This window comes from Pogoniulus pusillus, chromosome 9, assembly GCF_015220805.1.
Source record: "Pogoniulus pusillus isolate bPogPus1 chromosome 9, bPogPus1.pri, whole genome shotgun sequence".
Classification (NCBI taxonomy): Eukaryota; Metazoa; Chordata; class Aves; order Piciformes; family Lybiidae; genus Pogoniulus; species Pogoniulus pusillus.
In genome coordinates, this window is record NC_087272.1 from 15170507 (window position 1) to 15186868 (window position 16362).

At 43.0% G+C, this 16362-nt stretch overlaps 2 protein-coding genes across 6 annotated transcripts in view; one reads left to right on the top strand and one right to left on the bottom strand.

The window, feature by feature from the left end:
- Positions 1 to 3489, top strand: part of FHIP1A (FHF complex subunit HOOK interacting protein 1A) — a 99678-nt gene extending 96189 nt beyond the window's left edge. The window contains exon 15 of the mRNA XM_064148650.1: positions 1020 to 3489. Coding sequence (XP_064004720.1) covers positions 1020 to 1024 — 5 coding nt within the window. The 3' untranslated portion in view covers positions 1025 to 3489. The remainder of the gene's footprint in view (positions 1 to 1019) is intronic.
- Positions 3490 to 4707: 1218 nt separating this feature from the next.
- The window catches only part of GATB (glutamyl-tRNA amidotransferase subunit B), a 38171-nt gene continuing 26516 nt past the window's right edge, over positions 4708 to 16362 (bottom strand). For 4 of the 5 annotated variants that reach the window (XM_064148652.1, XM_064148651.1, XM_064148654.1 and 1 more), the window contains 4 exons: positions 13767 to 13900; positions 13338 to 13416; positions 7666 to 7800; positions 4708 to 5175 (listed from right to left, as the gene is read on the bottom strand). In XM_064148652.1, the coding sequence (XP_064004722.1) occupies positions 5047 to 5175; positions 7666 to 7800; positions 13338 to 13416; positions 13767 to 13900 (477 nt within the window). In that variant the 3' untranslated portion in view covers positions 4708 to 5046. Of the gene's footprint in view, positions 5176 to 7665; positions 7801 to 8477; positions 8593 to 13337; positions 13417 to 13766; positions 13901 to 16362 lie in introns of those variants that run through there. The other variant, XR_010303348.1, reaches the window with a different exon arrangement.

Genomic DNA, 16362 nt, shown 5'->3' on the forward strand with positions numbered 1-16362 from the left:
TCATTCAGTACTCATTAGGACCATGCACAGCTGTGTGGCTCATTGAACTCTACCTTCTTTTTTGCATCTTTGTTGCCTTATGGTAGTACCTGAGCATTTCTGTATGTTTGCTTTAACGGCTAAAATGCTGTGTGGCTGCACGTGGGGTGTGTGATGGAGTACAGTCAGAAGAGAAAGTACATTCCTGATGTTTTGTGTTTCTGCTGCAGTCATTCCTAATTACTGATCTGGTTTGGCTCAGGAACTCTCCTATGTGGAGTTTAAATTTGGCATCGCAGTGGGCAGAAAAAGGCACAGCCTTTTCTGACAGCTTAGGAATTTCTATTTTATTGCTGTCCTCTCTGTATATTACCTGGAAGTTTGCAGCTTGGGGAATAGAGAACGACTTGCATTCAACAACAGGCAAGCTTCTAGGTATTTGGGTCAATAAATCTGGACCTCCCAGCTGCGGTAACTTGGTTTTACATGGCTGTGGCAGCAACTTTGGAGTCTTTGCAGACAGCACTGCAGCAAAGATGCAGGCAACAAGGGCAGAAAGCTCTGCAGCCTGCTATTCCATCGTCTTGCCATTTGGGAAGAGAGGCTGAGCAAAAACTCAGTTGATTTGGTTTTTTTCTTCTAACATGAAAAAAACAAATGCTTTACGTGTTGAGCTTACATACAAGGCTGTAAGTCACTGAGAAGGTGCTGCTGAGGTCAGTGGTTGTGAAAGTGTGTAGGTAGACTAGTGCCCAGGGAACATTATAGTACATTGACACCGTGGAGTGGAAAGGGGCCCCAGAGTAATGGCAGTGCAAATACTCTAGCTGTAACTTTCTTAGTTCAGGTTCCTATCATATATGTTCTATTTTTAACACAGTTAACATTAAACTCAGCAGCACAGGCTGAGCACTAGAAATTCTTTATTCACTACTTCAGCATTGCCAGCATCTTTTTAGACAAGTTTCTTCTCTCTTGCAACCTCAGATATGGGATACTTCATCTCTACAGGACACTAAGTATCATTTCTCCCCCTCCAGAGTGACCTCCTAAAGGACTTCAGCAACGGGTAGATAAGATTGTCATGACAGCATCTGGTGTCAGCTTTTGATTCGTGAGCATTTTCCTTGGCCCTCTGTTTGTGGATGGTTACTGCTGAAAATCTGCACAAAACTGTCCTTAATTCACCCCGCCTAATGCTGTTGCACAGATGGCATCTGCAATCAGGAGACCAGGGAGCACTGTTGTAGCTAAGTAAGATTTGAAAGTTGGGGTCAAAACCTCAATCTTAATTTCAGAGTTCCTAGCCTACAACACAACCACACTCAGAACAGCCTCCTGGTGTGCAAAATATTCTGACATGGAACACTTCCTAGTCGGTCTCTGCCTTCTATCTTGCAGACCCACCTGTCCTGTGGCATTTGTCCTTACAAGAGCAGATACAAAATTCCATGGGGTTGTTGATCCCATCCCTTTGTGCTCTCCATCCACCACTGCTATGCAAATACAAACCACAGCTTTTTGCCCAGTGCAAAGCTCACTTGTGAGGTATTTAGTGTTTGCTTTCAGCTCCATTTAGGACACGGGGAGGGTGGTGGTTGTGATTATGCTGCTGTATCAGGCCCTTGGCAGGCAAAAAAGGATCTGTCGTGGTGTAAGGTAACTGATGAGCCCCTTAATGCAGGCTGCCATATTGGGAGCAACGTTAGCTGGTCCTGCTGAGCCTTCTCAGTGCTAGCTCCTATCCCTGCCAGCTACCCCTGCTTTGAAGTTGGTTCTGGTATCTCCACAAATGTTAGAAACATTCATCATCTTGATCTCATTTCACTGAAACCACTTTTTTCTATCAGAAAGAAATTTACATTTCGTGTGCGTCTGCAAAAGGCTTCTTTAAAAATTTTAGAAGTGACTGTTTCATAATATAGTGCAAAATTTATAGACTACAGCTGCTGCTCCTTCCCTTCCCTGGAAGGCAAAGAATATTACAAGGATGCCTTTTTAATCTTTCTTGTTATCCATTGTGTCTGGCAGGTAGTGGGGAAAATAGATTGAGGTCTATGGTAAATCATAAAATCATATGATGATGGGGGGTTGGAAGGGACCTTAATGAACATCTAGTTCTGCCCCCTCCTATCATGGGTAGGGATACCTTCTCTGTGCTCTCCTCTCTCCAAGGAGGGGGCATCCACAGCTTCTCTGGACAAGCTGTTCCAGTGCTTCACCATCCTCAGAGTAAAGCATTTCTTGTTTTTAGCTCATTTAAATCCACTCCCTTTCAGTTCAAAGCCACTACCCCCATCTTATCCATGCTCTTGCAATGCTCCTAAACAAGGGACTATTTAAAAGTTTGCATGGGCCCACCTCTGAAGGCTGCCACGATCTCTCTGGCTGACTTCTCTTCCCTCCACTGCACCGACTGCATCACTCAGCTTGGTGGCACTGGCAAGTTTGCTGAGTGCACTTAACACTACTGTTTGTGTGGCTGACACAGATGATAAACAGCCTTGGTCCCAATATTGACCCCTGAGGAACATGACTTGTCACTGGTCTTCACCTGGATATGGAGCCCTTGACTGCAACCCTTTGCAACCAGGCAAGTTCCTTGCCCACTAAGTGATCCATCCATTGAATCCATGTCTCTTCAATTTAGAGACCAGGATATTGTGTAGGACAGTGTCCTGTGCTTTGCACAAGTCAAGGTAAAGGATATCAGTTGCTCTTCCCCTATCTGTTTAAAGACCCAACACTGCAGTCAGATAGAACTTGGCTCATGACTTTTAAGGTTTGGTACCTTATTATCTAAGTGTAATTAAGAAGGAAGAGAGTGGCTAAGAACAAGCAGCCATTAAAGTGACATTTACCTGCAGTAGCTATGCTGCACTGCAGGAGTGGAGATCCTGCCTTCTTTTAAATACAGCTTAATTATTACTCTTCCAAAACCCTTGGTGTTTTGCTGTTTTTTTAAGAGGCACTTGCTACAGCAGAGAGGAAACTCAGCACAGCAGCAGCAAGCTGTGCAAGGAAAAGCATTAACCTTAGAGAACCACCTTTTGGAAACAACTGTGTTTTTCTAATCTGAGGGAGTAGCTTTACATTAAGATTCAAGATTTCATGCAGACGTCCTTGTGCCTTTTCGCTTCTTGCTGCCATGGCAAACAAGAACAAACAGAATTCTAAAATTTAAAGTTTGCTGTGTAATAGAAACCTTTGACTGCACACTTACCTGGAAACTCACCACTGTAAGTAAAAATGGTACTTTTTGCTCATGATACGAAAAACAACAGTAGGAGTCTCTGTGTGAAGGTCAGGTTATCCTGAGGAGGGGTGTGGTGACTTGGGGTTTTGGAGAGGTTTTCAAGGTTTGGGTGAGGTTTTTTTTTTGAAGGGTCAGAGATTCTGATTGCTACCATGTTACTGCTATTTGCCAGCTGGATGAATTCTGAATTGCAAAGTTCTATTTATGTGAATAATGGCTGTAACATTGTATTCATTAAATGTATTTGAAAAGCATGGGGCTTTTTTTCTTTCCAATTAAGGGTTTACACTTGAACCTTGAGCCGGTTAGTAAAGTACTCCTCAAGACATACATTAGCACTACTACTTTTGAGATTGAATTGCAGTCAACATAGTTTGAGCTAGTATTGCAAACACTGTTTGCAAAAGGTGACTGAAGCCCTGGGGCTGCATCTGCTACTATCCTGTGACAGTATCTGCCCTGCAGACACCCCTTTAAGAACAGTTCTCGAGAAATATCTCTCACGTCTTGAGATAAATGCAATCTTTAAAATGTATGGTTTAGCAGCCTCCAGAAGGGATTTAAGAACTTCAAACCCCTGGTACTAAGTGGGATTTCATTCCCTCATAAATGTAAACTTGATAGGCTGCATCTAGCTGAGTTTCTTGCTAATGGTTTGATCAGCTAAAGTGGGCCGAGACTGGGAAGTTGACACGAGGACACTGGATTTCAGGGGCTACTTAAAACCAGGATGTAAAACAGGGCAAGTATTTAACAAGAGTGTAAAATACTCCATAGTAGCCAAGCAGTCCTGGAATGCAGATGCATCCTGCTCGGTTTTGGTTAGCCAACTGCCTGTTCAGTTCTTTCACAAGGTGGTACAGTTCCAGCTGACAGCAGAAAGCCACTTGCCAGTGCAGAGTGCAGCCCTGCACTCAGAGCATTTGCAAGGCAGGGAAAAGTTCTTGCCAGCAGATTGAAAACCAACCTGGAAAAAACCGTTCCCCTTCCAGAGCTACTGTGCAAGAGAAAGGCACTGCTTGTTCCCCTGTGGTTGTGCTGGGCTGGCAGAAGCACAGCTGCTCTGCTGACTCTCACAGGCCCCAGTGGGATGTGAGCCTCAGGAGGGTTCAGGTATAGGGTTAGGCAGCCTTCAGAGCTGAAAGAGCTGTGAGCAGGCACAGTAGATGTTTAGGCATGTAAAGAGGAGAAAGCGAGCAGTTTGATGCCATTGTTTGTGGCAGTAGCCTCAGGCATGCACTTCAATAGCTAGCAACTTCATCCTTTCTCCATCCCTCAGAAACAAGAATGATAGCTATGACTTTCTGCTAGGCATGGAAGCACACAGAGTGGTCTTAATTACTGCGAGGTGCTTCAGTCATTGTTACTAGTGTGCTTACACTAATTGCAGTGAGGTGTTAAGAGTACACCAGCAAATTTTGCAGTCGCGATCTGTGAATGTTCCCCTCTGACAAAAGAGCATCCAGGAAAGCTGAGTTTACACTTGCTTTATTACAGAACCAACCAACAGCGCTTCAGCTCTCTGCATACTCACAGGCACTCCTGGGAACCTCTTTCCCAGGGCTGTGTGGAAATCACATTTCCAAACACCACACCGAGGGAGATGCAAGTGATTGTATTATCTCCTGCTATTTTCTTCCTCATCTGCCTTTGGGTGATGCATCATCCAGAGAGGGCTAGGACTTAATGCTGTGTGAAGTATAAGCAATAATCCTGATGCTGCAAGAGGAGGCACCAAAGTTCCTTCGCAGTGAACCAGAGAGACCAGAGCACACATCTTCTATAGATACTTGGGTGGTTTTCTCTTGTGGCTACTCTGACAGTTTCTTCTCTAGCAGCTGCTTCACCAGGACAGGATTGGATCGCCCTTGTGTTTCTCTTTGTACCAGGCCAATTAACTTATTTAGAACTTTCAGATTTCCTGCTTTTATTGCCATAACCTTTGAAGAAAAACAAACAAAAACCCAACAGATGACACTGTTACAGTAAACCTGGACATTTCCACTCCTCATTCACAGCTAAGGTATGAATATTTTTGAACCACTGTGGTAGAAGACATTATTTTGGGCTAAGCTGTTATTTATAAAAACTGACTTTAGCTTTGCAATAAGCTCCTGCTCCACTCCCATGAGACAACAGCAAGTCCCTACAGCAGCAGGGCCTCACAACTAATGGAAACATCTCCTTATTGAAAAATCAGAAAACACTTCTGGCTTGTATGTGTGTCTGCAACTTCAATAGTGACTTCCTAGAAAAAAAAGCCAGAAAAGTGAGACTGGCTTCTTTTTGGTAAGGGGATCTACCTTTTTACTCAATACACTGTTCAGTTCTGTTAAGTACTTGGCGTGGAATCACAATCTATTTGCTAACATTGGTGAGGTCTTCTGAGTGCAGACATAGGTGTTTGTGTAATAGCACGTTATTTCCTTGAAGTGAACAATCCTTTGTAACACAGCACTTAATTAACTGATCAAAAATAGAACCTCTTACCGGACAGCTAATGTTTGATGCATGATCACCTGCAAAACAGCATACTTGAAAGCTAAGTAGACACACTGAAAAAAAGCATTGGAAATTTCACTTTCAGGCATTCCTGAAGGTGATGCTACTGCTGAAAGACAAGCATCTGTCCTTCATGTTGTGTGGCACAGATGATGTTCTCTGTGTTGTCAAGAGTTACCGGGCAAAACACAATTGCTTCTATTAAACAGGCTTTCATCTTTACGGTTATTAAGAGAAGGACTGCAAACATCCCCACTATGCCAACACCAAGCACAAAGGCAAAAACTGCTAGTTGTGACAGATACTTCAGATATTGTAATGTCACAGTAGGGAAAGGATTGGTTACTCCTGATCAGCTAGATGTTACCTGTATGAGGCAAAGTGCAATGCAATCCAGATACTGCACTTTCATGATACTCAGTGGTACTCAATGTTGGCTTGAGCAACTGTTTGTAAGTTCATTTGAAAGGAAGTTACTATCAAAAAGCACGGCAATGCATTTTTTTTCACACTCTCCCTGTCAAGTACTCAGCACATGCTATTTTCTCACAGCAATTTAAAAATTTGAATTACAGGCCTTCAAGGCAGCTTTTCCCTTGGTGAAAGATGACCTGGAAAAAGTAGGGAAGTGAGGCCACTCTCCTGCATTTGACTTGATGAAACCAGTGGAAAACAGAGCAAAACTGCATGCTCGGAGAAAGCATTATCATTGAAATGGGAGTGCAGTTATGGACCTGCAGCTTCTGTACCTCCCAATCCACTCTAATGTTCTTTCTATCCACACTTGTGCTTCCACCAGTCTGCAAATACAGTAGCACTTTTATCGGGCTCTGCAAATGAGTCTGCCTGATGGAGGTCACACTGACCTACTGCAAGCTCATTTTCTTTATCAAAAGCTCTCGCAGAGCTGTTAGCATCCCCCAGTGAGCTCTGGGGTGGGTGGTATTGTTCTCAGAAGATGTTAATTTTTTTTTTCCAAATGGCAAATGTATTTAGACAATGTTTGTATGGAAGTAACCTATTCACTTCTGCTTTTGCATTTTCATTGCAGGGAACATAGAAGTACTTGCTTTCACATTCTGCTTTATCTAAAGCAGATTTTAGACCGCTAGGATCCTTTCCCACTCTTCTCCTTCATGAGCAACAAGGTATTTTTCTCCCAGCTCAGATCTTTTTAAGACCAGTGAGCTATGCAGGCTGCTGCATGTCCTTCCAAGGAGATGGGGAAGTGCCAAACCTCAAACTCTCCTACTGCAGCATTTGCTCTGCTGCCACAGCCCAGCAGCAGAGCAGACAGTAGCTCTGGAGTCACTGATGTCATGCTGCTACACAGGTCCAGCTTGTCTTTTTGGCAGTGGAGTGAGACAGAGACATGGTGAAGAGACCAATGCAAGTAAAATATCTGCCTTGCCAGCTCTGATACAGTCTAATTTCATAACTAATACCTGCCTTGCTGGCATTAGTTCAATCTCCTGCTTACAAACAGTTTAACAATGTTGCCCTAATATCACAGATGACATAAAAATCAGATCTATGTGGCTGGGGGGCCAGGTCAGGTTACAGGCAGCGTAGCTGAAGATAGACAGGGCCCTGCAGTTTCACTTTCCTGCATTAAATGTTTATGGTCTCTCAGAATGACTTAGCGCATTAGCCTTACTGGTAATTTCTTCTGCTGATCATTTTGTGTAAGCTTCAATTTCAAAAGAAAAACAAACCAAAGCACACTTAGTAATACTCAAAAAAAAAGGGAGACAGAAAGCCTGCTAATATCTCAGCTGAGCCTTGAATGCTCTGATACAAGCTCTAGAGCTCAAATGCTAACTGAAGGGGGGGGGAAGCCAACAAAAAAACACCGGATGCATTTCAACACCCTTTTTAGTGCCACAGCCTGCCACAGTGCACAAGCTTCCCAGCACCACCATAATCACCTCATTTTCTTGTCCATCAATCACTGCCTGGCAGATCTTTTCAAGGTCTCTTTGATCCTGTATCAGTTCGAGTTTATTTTCTTTAACAATATCAAGAGGACTTTTCCCTTCTCCTTTCCACAGTTCTGCAAGCACCTGAAAACCACAAATGGTAAAAGTCAGTGTCTTGACTTACTGCATGTAAACAACATTTGACATTTCAGTTACTGATCCAAGAAGTCAGATCTTGGTTAAAGCAAGAACAGATTGTCTAAATAAAAACAAACCCAAGACTACATCCTGGGCCTTGCTGAAAGGGCTCTTGTGCCCTCCCTCCTTTACTGCATCCTGAAATAAGACAAAACGTCTGCACTTACTGCATGAGTACAGGTCAATGGTTTGCTTCCGGTGCTCTGCAGCTTACAACAGTACTGGCAACTGCCACCGACTACCAGCGATGGCATCTCTCTCTTCCAGGAAGTCTGCTGAGCACAACCACCTGTGTACCTTGCTGTGCTGAGCCACTACTCCCTGCCTGGGAGAGAGGGGCACCACGGCAGAGACTGTCATTGCCTGCAAGGCTGTTCCTCTCTAGCAGTACCTATGTTTGTCTCAGATTATTCACAAGAGCTGCCTGAGAGCAGCAAGAAAATGCATTTCCATGAGCAATGGCTCTGCTTGGGAACTGACGATTAGCTAACTATTGTACCAAGTCCAATCCCAGGTACCTCATTCCATTACCAGCCCTCTTCAGCAAGCTGTAATGAGGATACATATGACAAAACAGAAGAAAAATCGTGCTGAGCTGAATGAATGCAGCAGCTCCGACCCACCTATGCATCACCTCCAGGCCCTGGAATGCTGGGTGAACCCAGGCCTCCAGAATAATCACTTGTTAATGCTACTGTGTTTTCCTAGGCTGTAGCCAGGCTATCACCCTGGAATAAACTTGAGAGAAGAGAACATTTATAAAAAACCAATTTCCTTGGGCAGTCATTTTCTGTATTCCCTTTGCTCTTATTTCAGAGCTGTGGGAGGAGAGCAAGAAAACCCTTATTAAAACAGCTGCTTGTGCTCCATCCTGAGCTGAAAATGTAATTGTACGTTTGGACCATTGGTGTGCATCAATATGGAAATGGATGTTATGTCAACATTTCAGCATTAAATACTCATCCTAGGATGAGCAGGCCGGGATGGGGAGATGAGAACAGGCACTTGGCCTGCATATTAAATAATTAGCAGGGCAGCAAGACAACTTAGTAAAAATTAAGCATGCAGGATAGTATATTAACTACCCCAGCAATTTTCTTTAGCATGAAGCGTTTTCTGGTGCAAAAGGCCATCTGTTAAACGATTTTGTAGCCACAATACGTAAGAACCATGCATTGACAGAATTCCTCCAAGACGAGATTTGTTTGTCAGTGGTACCTCAAAGCTTTTTATGGGATCTTATCACTCTGCTGGAGACCTTGAGAGAGGGTAATGACACATGACTGTATTGTGGCAGCTACATCTTGGGTTTTCCCTGTAAGAGGCTTAAAGGCACACTGCAATATTAAAGTTACTGATAAGCAGCCAGAGTGACAACTGCTGTAAGTAAAGCCTTCAGATGTTTATACCTAAATATATCAGTGCAGTATATGATGTCTTCTACATGATCTTCCTTCTAGTGCAGTATTTAAAAACCCTCTACCTGGAATACCTCTAATGAAAGAAATACACCCAGCAGAGATTTAACCTGTCTGCACCAACTTGTCTTTTTGTTGTTGCACTCCATTGCTACCTCAGGCAGCCCTGTCCCCTGAGAGACCAGGCAGGAAGCTTTCCATTCTTGAGGCCTTCCAAGGACTGGGAAGGTACAGCGCACTCAGAGAGGATTCCTGTCCTCTTCACACAGCATAGCCCATAGCAAAACAACCTGGAGAATGAAGTGCTGCACAAATGAGGGGCTACACAATGAATAAGCTGTATTACGTCCCTGGAAAAAGGCAGATGTGATTGTTAGGACCGGTAATGTATTCAAGCAGGATGCCACGGAGGGGGGAAATCTGCAACTGCAGCTGACTGTGGCAGAGTTACTCAGGAGCACCTCCCACATCAGACTAACTTAGATCAGGGGCAGGACAGCTTGACACTTGAGATCCAGCTCTGATTCACTGCTATTACTATCCAAAAGTCTCCTGGCACTGAGGAAAAACTTACCCATTAAAAACCTTGAAGGCACCAGATCTTCCCTGTGACATCTGCGTGTCACATGCACCTTTCAATTGGTAACAAGCATCTCCACTTAGCTAGTAAGGAAATAATGTTATCAGAGCCCTTGCTTGTTTTGAGGTAAGGAAAGCAGAAAGAGATGCAGCCAAGATCTGTCAAAGATGCACTTTTAAAACTGTGCTTCTCCACTTGGCAAGGAGTACAAAACTAAAGAAAGCAGTTAAAAAAATTATTTCAACTCATTTACACAAACTGTCTTCACCGGAACAGGAGGATCAAATTATGAAGTCTCCAGAGCCAAAGCAAGAATCTCAGGCCTCATTTCCATTACTGAAGTCTCAGTAGTTTCTACTATTGATTCTTGCCTGCGCGTGATTAGATTTTAATGATGTTCTGTGGTCTCTGCCTACACAGACATAGCAGCAAACCACCGGTCAAGATAAATTAATCAGGGCTTACATGTCTGGCTGCCACGGGCATCATATCAAACATTTTGCAACTGGTGAATGTGCCAGCTGACTGCTGTGCCTGAGAATAGTCCAACTGGAAACCCTATCTGCAGTGATTTGCTGCCAGGGGTGGGAGGGAAGTAGCAGGCAGTACCACTCCAGTCAATCCTCTGGGCATCTCTCTTTTCCACTGATGGAAGCCTACATGTCTGGCAGCTGTCCCTCAGCCTTTGACAAAAGTGAAGGGCAGGCTGGGTCCAGTCTTCCAGATGGTATAGCCATAATTGTCAAAGCAGATGGTTCTGTTTAAGTTTGTGTACTGCACTTGTTTCCCTGCTATCCACTTTGAAGTATGGGTGCCATAGGGGTGCCAAGTGGGTCTGCTGAAGTAATTCTTATTTGGGTCACCTATGCAACTGTAGCAGCAAACTAGACCTGGGGTCTGCTCTGCTCCATACCCTGCTAGAGATGCCCAGCAAATGCATTTTAAGGGTGTCCAGCAGAGCTGCTACAGCATGGCTCTCAGCACCAGGGGCAAGTTTGTGCTACCTGTCTGAGTAATCAGCCTCCTGCCACAATGCCATACTCAAAGGCAGTTCTCTTATGCCAGAGAGGTACTCACTGCCAGCCCTGCAGATGAGGATTGAGGCCCTATCTTGGGCATACTCCCATCACACTGTTTCCAGCCCTGGGTGAGCAGCACCACACTGGCAACTCCCACTGTAAATGTCAAAGTGGTTCCTTTGAGGTGGGCCATAGGATATGCCTGTACAGGTGCCCTGATCCAGGACACAGTCACCCCACAGTCCTGCACTCTGGCAAAACTGGGAGTTCCCCTGCCTTGTACAAGTGTGCCCAGCTGAAACTGCTTTGGAGACCTCTGGAGCAGGATGCTGCATTTGATGGCAAGTTGGGCATGAGCTCTGTAATTTCATAAGTGGTAATTACGTAAGCACACAGTACCCTTTCTTTGGCATATGCATCCTACCATACAGTTTGCGTGTTTGTAATGAGTGCACAAAGCCTTTATCTGCCTGTGTTCTAGTGCCTTATACAGCAGAGACCAAACACTGAACCTCTTAAAAAATTTCAACTGTCAACTGTTAGCTTCCTGCAGTGAGCATGTATGTGTGTGCATGTCTGCCTGCTCACCCCATCAAACCCTTCCATCCTTTCTCTTTGGGTCTGTGTCTATCACTGCACTTCATTCTCCCTCACCTCAAGTGCTGCAATTTATCTGCTGGTGTGTATATATATAGCCTTCCTGCCCTCGGGCCATCCAGTATCTCTGCCTACTGCTGAGAATTGTTATAAACATTTGTTATTTTTCTGACATCCAGGCAACCAAAATACTTTTCTAAATGTGGCAAGGTTTCCGCAGTTTGATATCATCACTCAGTGATGGCAAACAGTACTGTTGTTTCTCTGTGTCCAATTTCAGAACAGCGATGACAACATGCACATTACAAGGAATTGGTAATTAAACAAGAAAAGCATCTCTGAAATTCTTGACATTTCATAACTTGTCAGAAGTGCTGGCACACAGATATATCACAAAGCAAGAAACTCCCTTGGAGGAGTACCCTGTCTCTACTTCCACAAGGAAGCTGGGAGTTAAGACTTGAAGCTTCTCTTCCAAATGCAGACACCAAACTGATGGGTGTGCCACACCCCTACAGGCACAGAACCACTCTGCATTCTAATGCTTTTTCTATTAATACTTTATCTCCGTTTTGAAGCTTTTACTTTTCCAATCCAAAATTTCCAAGTGCACATGCCTGAAGTCAGGCACTTAAATCCTTATTTATGACGCCTGCCATATGCAGCTGGCTATGCACACAGCACACCACCAACAACATCAATTTAATAAGAACCACAGGCATCTCCAAAAATGAAAACAACAGATCAGGAAGTTTAAATGTCTCCTAGTAAGGTAAAGAGCCACATTTGCAACAGTTACGCTTGGCTTATAGTCACAAAGAAAATAATGAACTGACTTCAGTACTATTCCAAAGTTGTATTTGGATTAAATTGACATGTCCTAGAAAGCTGGAAACCTGCCCTGTATATTTCACAGTGTTAAAAGCCTGGAAGTAGGCAAAGCAAGTTAAGTATCTTCACTGCAAGCTAAATATCTTCATTAAGAGTTGCACTGATGGAACACCTTATAAGAAGCAGTGACCTCATGTACTTATCTGGAGGATAATAATTAATCTGAAAAGATAATGCATTTCACATAAATGAGCCAGCAACAATTTAAGGTGAATGACAGATAATTCCCTAGCACCAAAAAATTCCCTGTTTTTTCTTTAGACATAGCAGTCACTGTACCCATCATAAGCAGCTCACAGTTTCAGATAGAAGTTATCAGGAGCTGTTTTTTCAGACTGTTCTAAGTGAGACAAGACTTAAAAAGAGGGAGAAGCAAGCTTTACAATCAGTCCTTGCTTCAGAGGTCCATGATAGCCCTTGCTCAAAGAAGTAATGATAAAAGAAAGACCAAATCTCTCCACTTTGACTCAGGGGTAGAACACCAAGGTAGAACTCTTTTTGTGACTACAGTCAGGTGAATTACACCCTTTTTCCTACACTAATGCTTGAGAACATAGACCTTACTGTCCCTTAGTAGGAAGGAACTGACACTCTTAGTAAGCTTAACTGCAAGTTATGAATTTGCTCCCACTGACCTTTCACTCAGACCCGACTCAAACTGTGGCTTTGTTCCAAAGCAGGATTTATTCAAATTATTTTGGTTCACATTGCTTAAAACTACTGTTTGTCTTGCACCCCCCCCCATTTCTAACAATGAATATGCAGGTATATCTGTAAGATTATATATACACACAAGGTGTTTTAATCCACTGCATGTATATAACATTGATATGAAATGTATATACTTCATCAACACTCTGCATAGTCATTTCCTGTTAAAGCAACCAATGTACTGGTACACAGTGGTTGTAAAATTGCTATGCAGATGGAGTAAGCAACTGTAGATTCAAAGTACAGTAAAAGCAGAAAGGCACTTACCTGCTTTGCTGCTGTGGAAGAAATTTCTTTTTTTTCTATGAGGTTCAGAAGGTCAGCCAGGAGAAAAGAGCTGACTGGGCTAGGGGAAAAGGGGGACAGAAGTTACCTCAGAGAATAAGGTGACTATCTAGGCTGCTGCTGCTTGCCCTAAGATTAGACAGTTTTGTATGACAAGCCAGTGTCTTCCCTCATCACGCATAGTACTGAAGTGCCATACTGATAGCTTGATTATGCCTTACAAACATCATACTCCAAACACAGAAGTAAGCAGTGATACTGTGCATGAGACCAATACCGTGTAACCTACTCTGGGTGATCCTGCTTTGGCAGGAGGGTTGAACTCAATGATCTTCAGGGTTCCCTCCCAACCTCTACCATTCCATGATTCTGTGCTTCTGATTCACCATTGTAGTAATGAAGAAGCCTGACCTTTCCTTTACTGTAAGGGAATGTCGTTTCAAATAACTGAGCAGGTCCTTTAGAATCCATCCGATCACTTTCTTGGGCTTCATTTGTGTCTGGTTCACCACATTTTCAAAGAATTCCGTTAATCCGTCTTCATTCTGTTTATGAAAAGTTGAATGCATCAAAAAGATACCAGAGTGCAAGCGTGATTACTTGTACAATTCAACTCAGAGGAGTAAACGCTCTATCCTAAAGTGAACTTCTTTTTGTGAATCCAATGCAAACTCACAGAACTTTGGAGAAATTTTATTAACACAAGAGTAAACAAACTATGTGAAGGCTAGAAGAGGTATATACAGCTCATCTGACAGCGTGTTCCAATGCAACTTCCAATAAATGAGTGATCTTTTTTCTCTTCACTCCTCCCCCAAACAAGCATTTGAGGGGAAGCTCTCTCATCTTCTCACGTGTTTTAAGTGCATGTGATACTAGGAAATACAGCGCTGCCATCCAGCCAGCTGTCACGCTACCTTTAAGCAAGAAGAGGTTCTTCCTAAAACTCTGCAGATATTTCACTCCTCATCTTGCAACTACTCTCTTTATTTTGGACTGAAGGAATAAGTTCAGTTTGCACTCACTCTTCAATGATATGGAAAGGTCATACTGTAAGAAGCAAGGGTTTATTTTTCCAGTTTTTTTCGGAGAAGCTATGTAAGCTTTTCCAGAGCACCCTAACTGCTCAGAAGATATGACAGTAGGGATTTCAATTTATAGCCTAAGCAAAATCTCAGATTGTTTTTAGAAGAACACACACTGCAGAGTCTGTTGAATGCTGTGTTCTTTGTCATCAAAGCATTGATGGATCTTTAACTGCAGAACAGAACTCATTAGGTCTACTGAAGGCTGAACAGATATTAAGTGGCAGCTCCTACCTTCTCAAGGAGAAATCCACTGTGGACTTACTGAAGAGCATGGCACAGACACACAGGAAGGCAAGCCAGCTCTCACAAATTGAGAGGTAGCAGTTTAGAGACAGCCAAGGAGCTATTCTAAGTATACTGTCATCACAGCAAAAACACTTCCCAAGCACAAACTGGCTGCAGCCAGATCTCTGAGCAGTTCCAAGCAAAAAGAGTGCAGGTACACACTAAACTGTGGCATGCCTCTCCCACTCCAACACATCCCATCAAAACAGTGACATTTGGCCTTGCTTTTTATAGGCAATTTATCATCATAGCAATACAGAATTTTAGACATTCCTCCTCAAAACATTCACAACACAAACTTCCAACAGCTCTAGATACCACATTTTTCAGTGGTAATGATGTATGGCTTTTAAGAAGACTGCAGACTACTGCTGTCTGTTCTGTGAAATAGAACAAAATGTACTTACATTAATGGCTGATGTGCTGTAAAGCTGATGTAAAACTAACTCGAGACTGTGAGCAAAGAAACCAAGTTCTTAATCCACTGAGGTCTTTTGTGAACCAAGGCAGACCTTGTACCTCATTCTAGCTATCTATTTAATACACACAGATGTAATTCCCCTTACTTTCAGTGTGCCTGCAATTTAACTAGTAGTTACTTTGTAATGAAATTTAGTAAACTATAATGCTAAATAGACTAGAGGAACAAGTCTGATTTAAAATAAAAACACAGTAAAAGAATGACTTGAATAATGAAGTATAACAAACTTGATTAAAAATTGAGTGTTGCATGGAATTACTAAAATGAGGCATTACTAAATACTGTACTCTAATTCGCCTCAGGATTCAATAGCACAAACACTGATTGTTTAAACAGTAGGCTCCCCTCCACAAAAACACCTGTCCAATCTAGGTAGGAAGAAGTGAGCATGTATAAAAGCTGGTTTCTTTATACATGTTGCAGAAGGTTTTACAAACACTCCAGGCAGAACAGGTCTATCTACAACATTATGCACATGAAAACAATGTTTGCAGATGCCACACATCTGAATACAGACTACACAACTCAGGCACAGCATGCCCAGCACTTTCATCACGTATAGGCTTGAGAGCATCTCTAGCAGTGGATGCATTCAGATTTTTGGTTACTACTAGCCTGGTGGGAGCTACAGCTGTGACCCTGCTGCCAGATCTTTGAAAATCAAGGGCAGGTGTACCCAGCCATCACATTTTAACAGATGATTTCCAGGTAGCAAGAGCAGAAAAGCCCAGGAATACTCATACAAGACAGACTTACATATGCTGCCAGGGATCAAACCCCATGGTTCAGTACTTGTGCACATAAAACCAGACACATTCCCCCAAATTCCTTTGCATCTTTAGATTTTTTTTTTTTTTAAGTGACTGTCATTTTCTGCAGCCAAAGACTTGGAAAAAACAGCAACGCTGCCTGAAATAAGTAAGGCAGAATGTCAAAACATCAACATGACTGACATAAATGAAACATATTCCTTATTTTCTTGCCATATTAGTAAAATGCAGGCATAACTTGCTTAGCTTTCTGTCCCAGTTTGAGGCCACGAGCTGCCCAGGACTAGAGGACAGCTATGATACTGGAAGATGGAACAGAAAAACAATATTACAATATCCTAGGACAAGTAGCTCCATCCCCCCGGGATGGGCCTCCGTTCCTA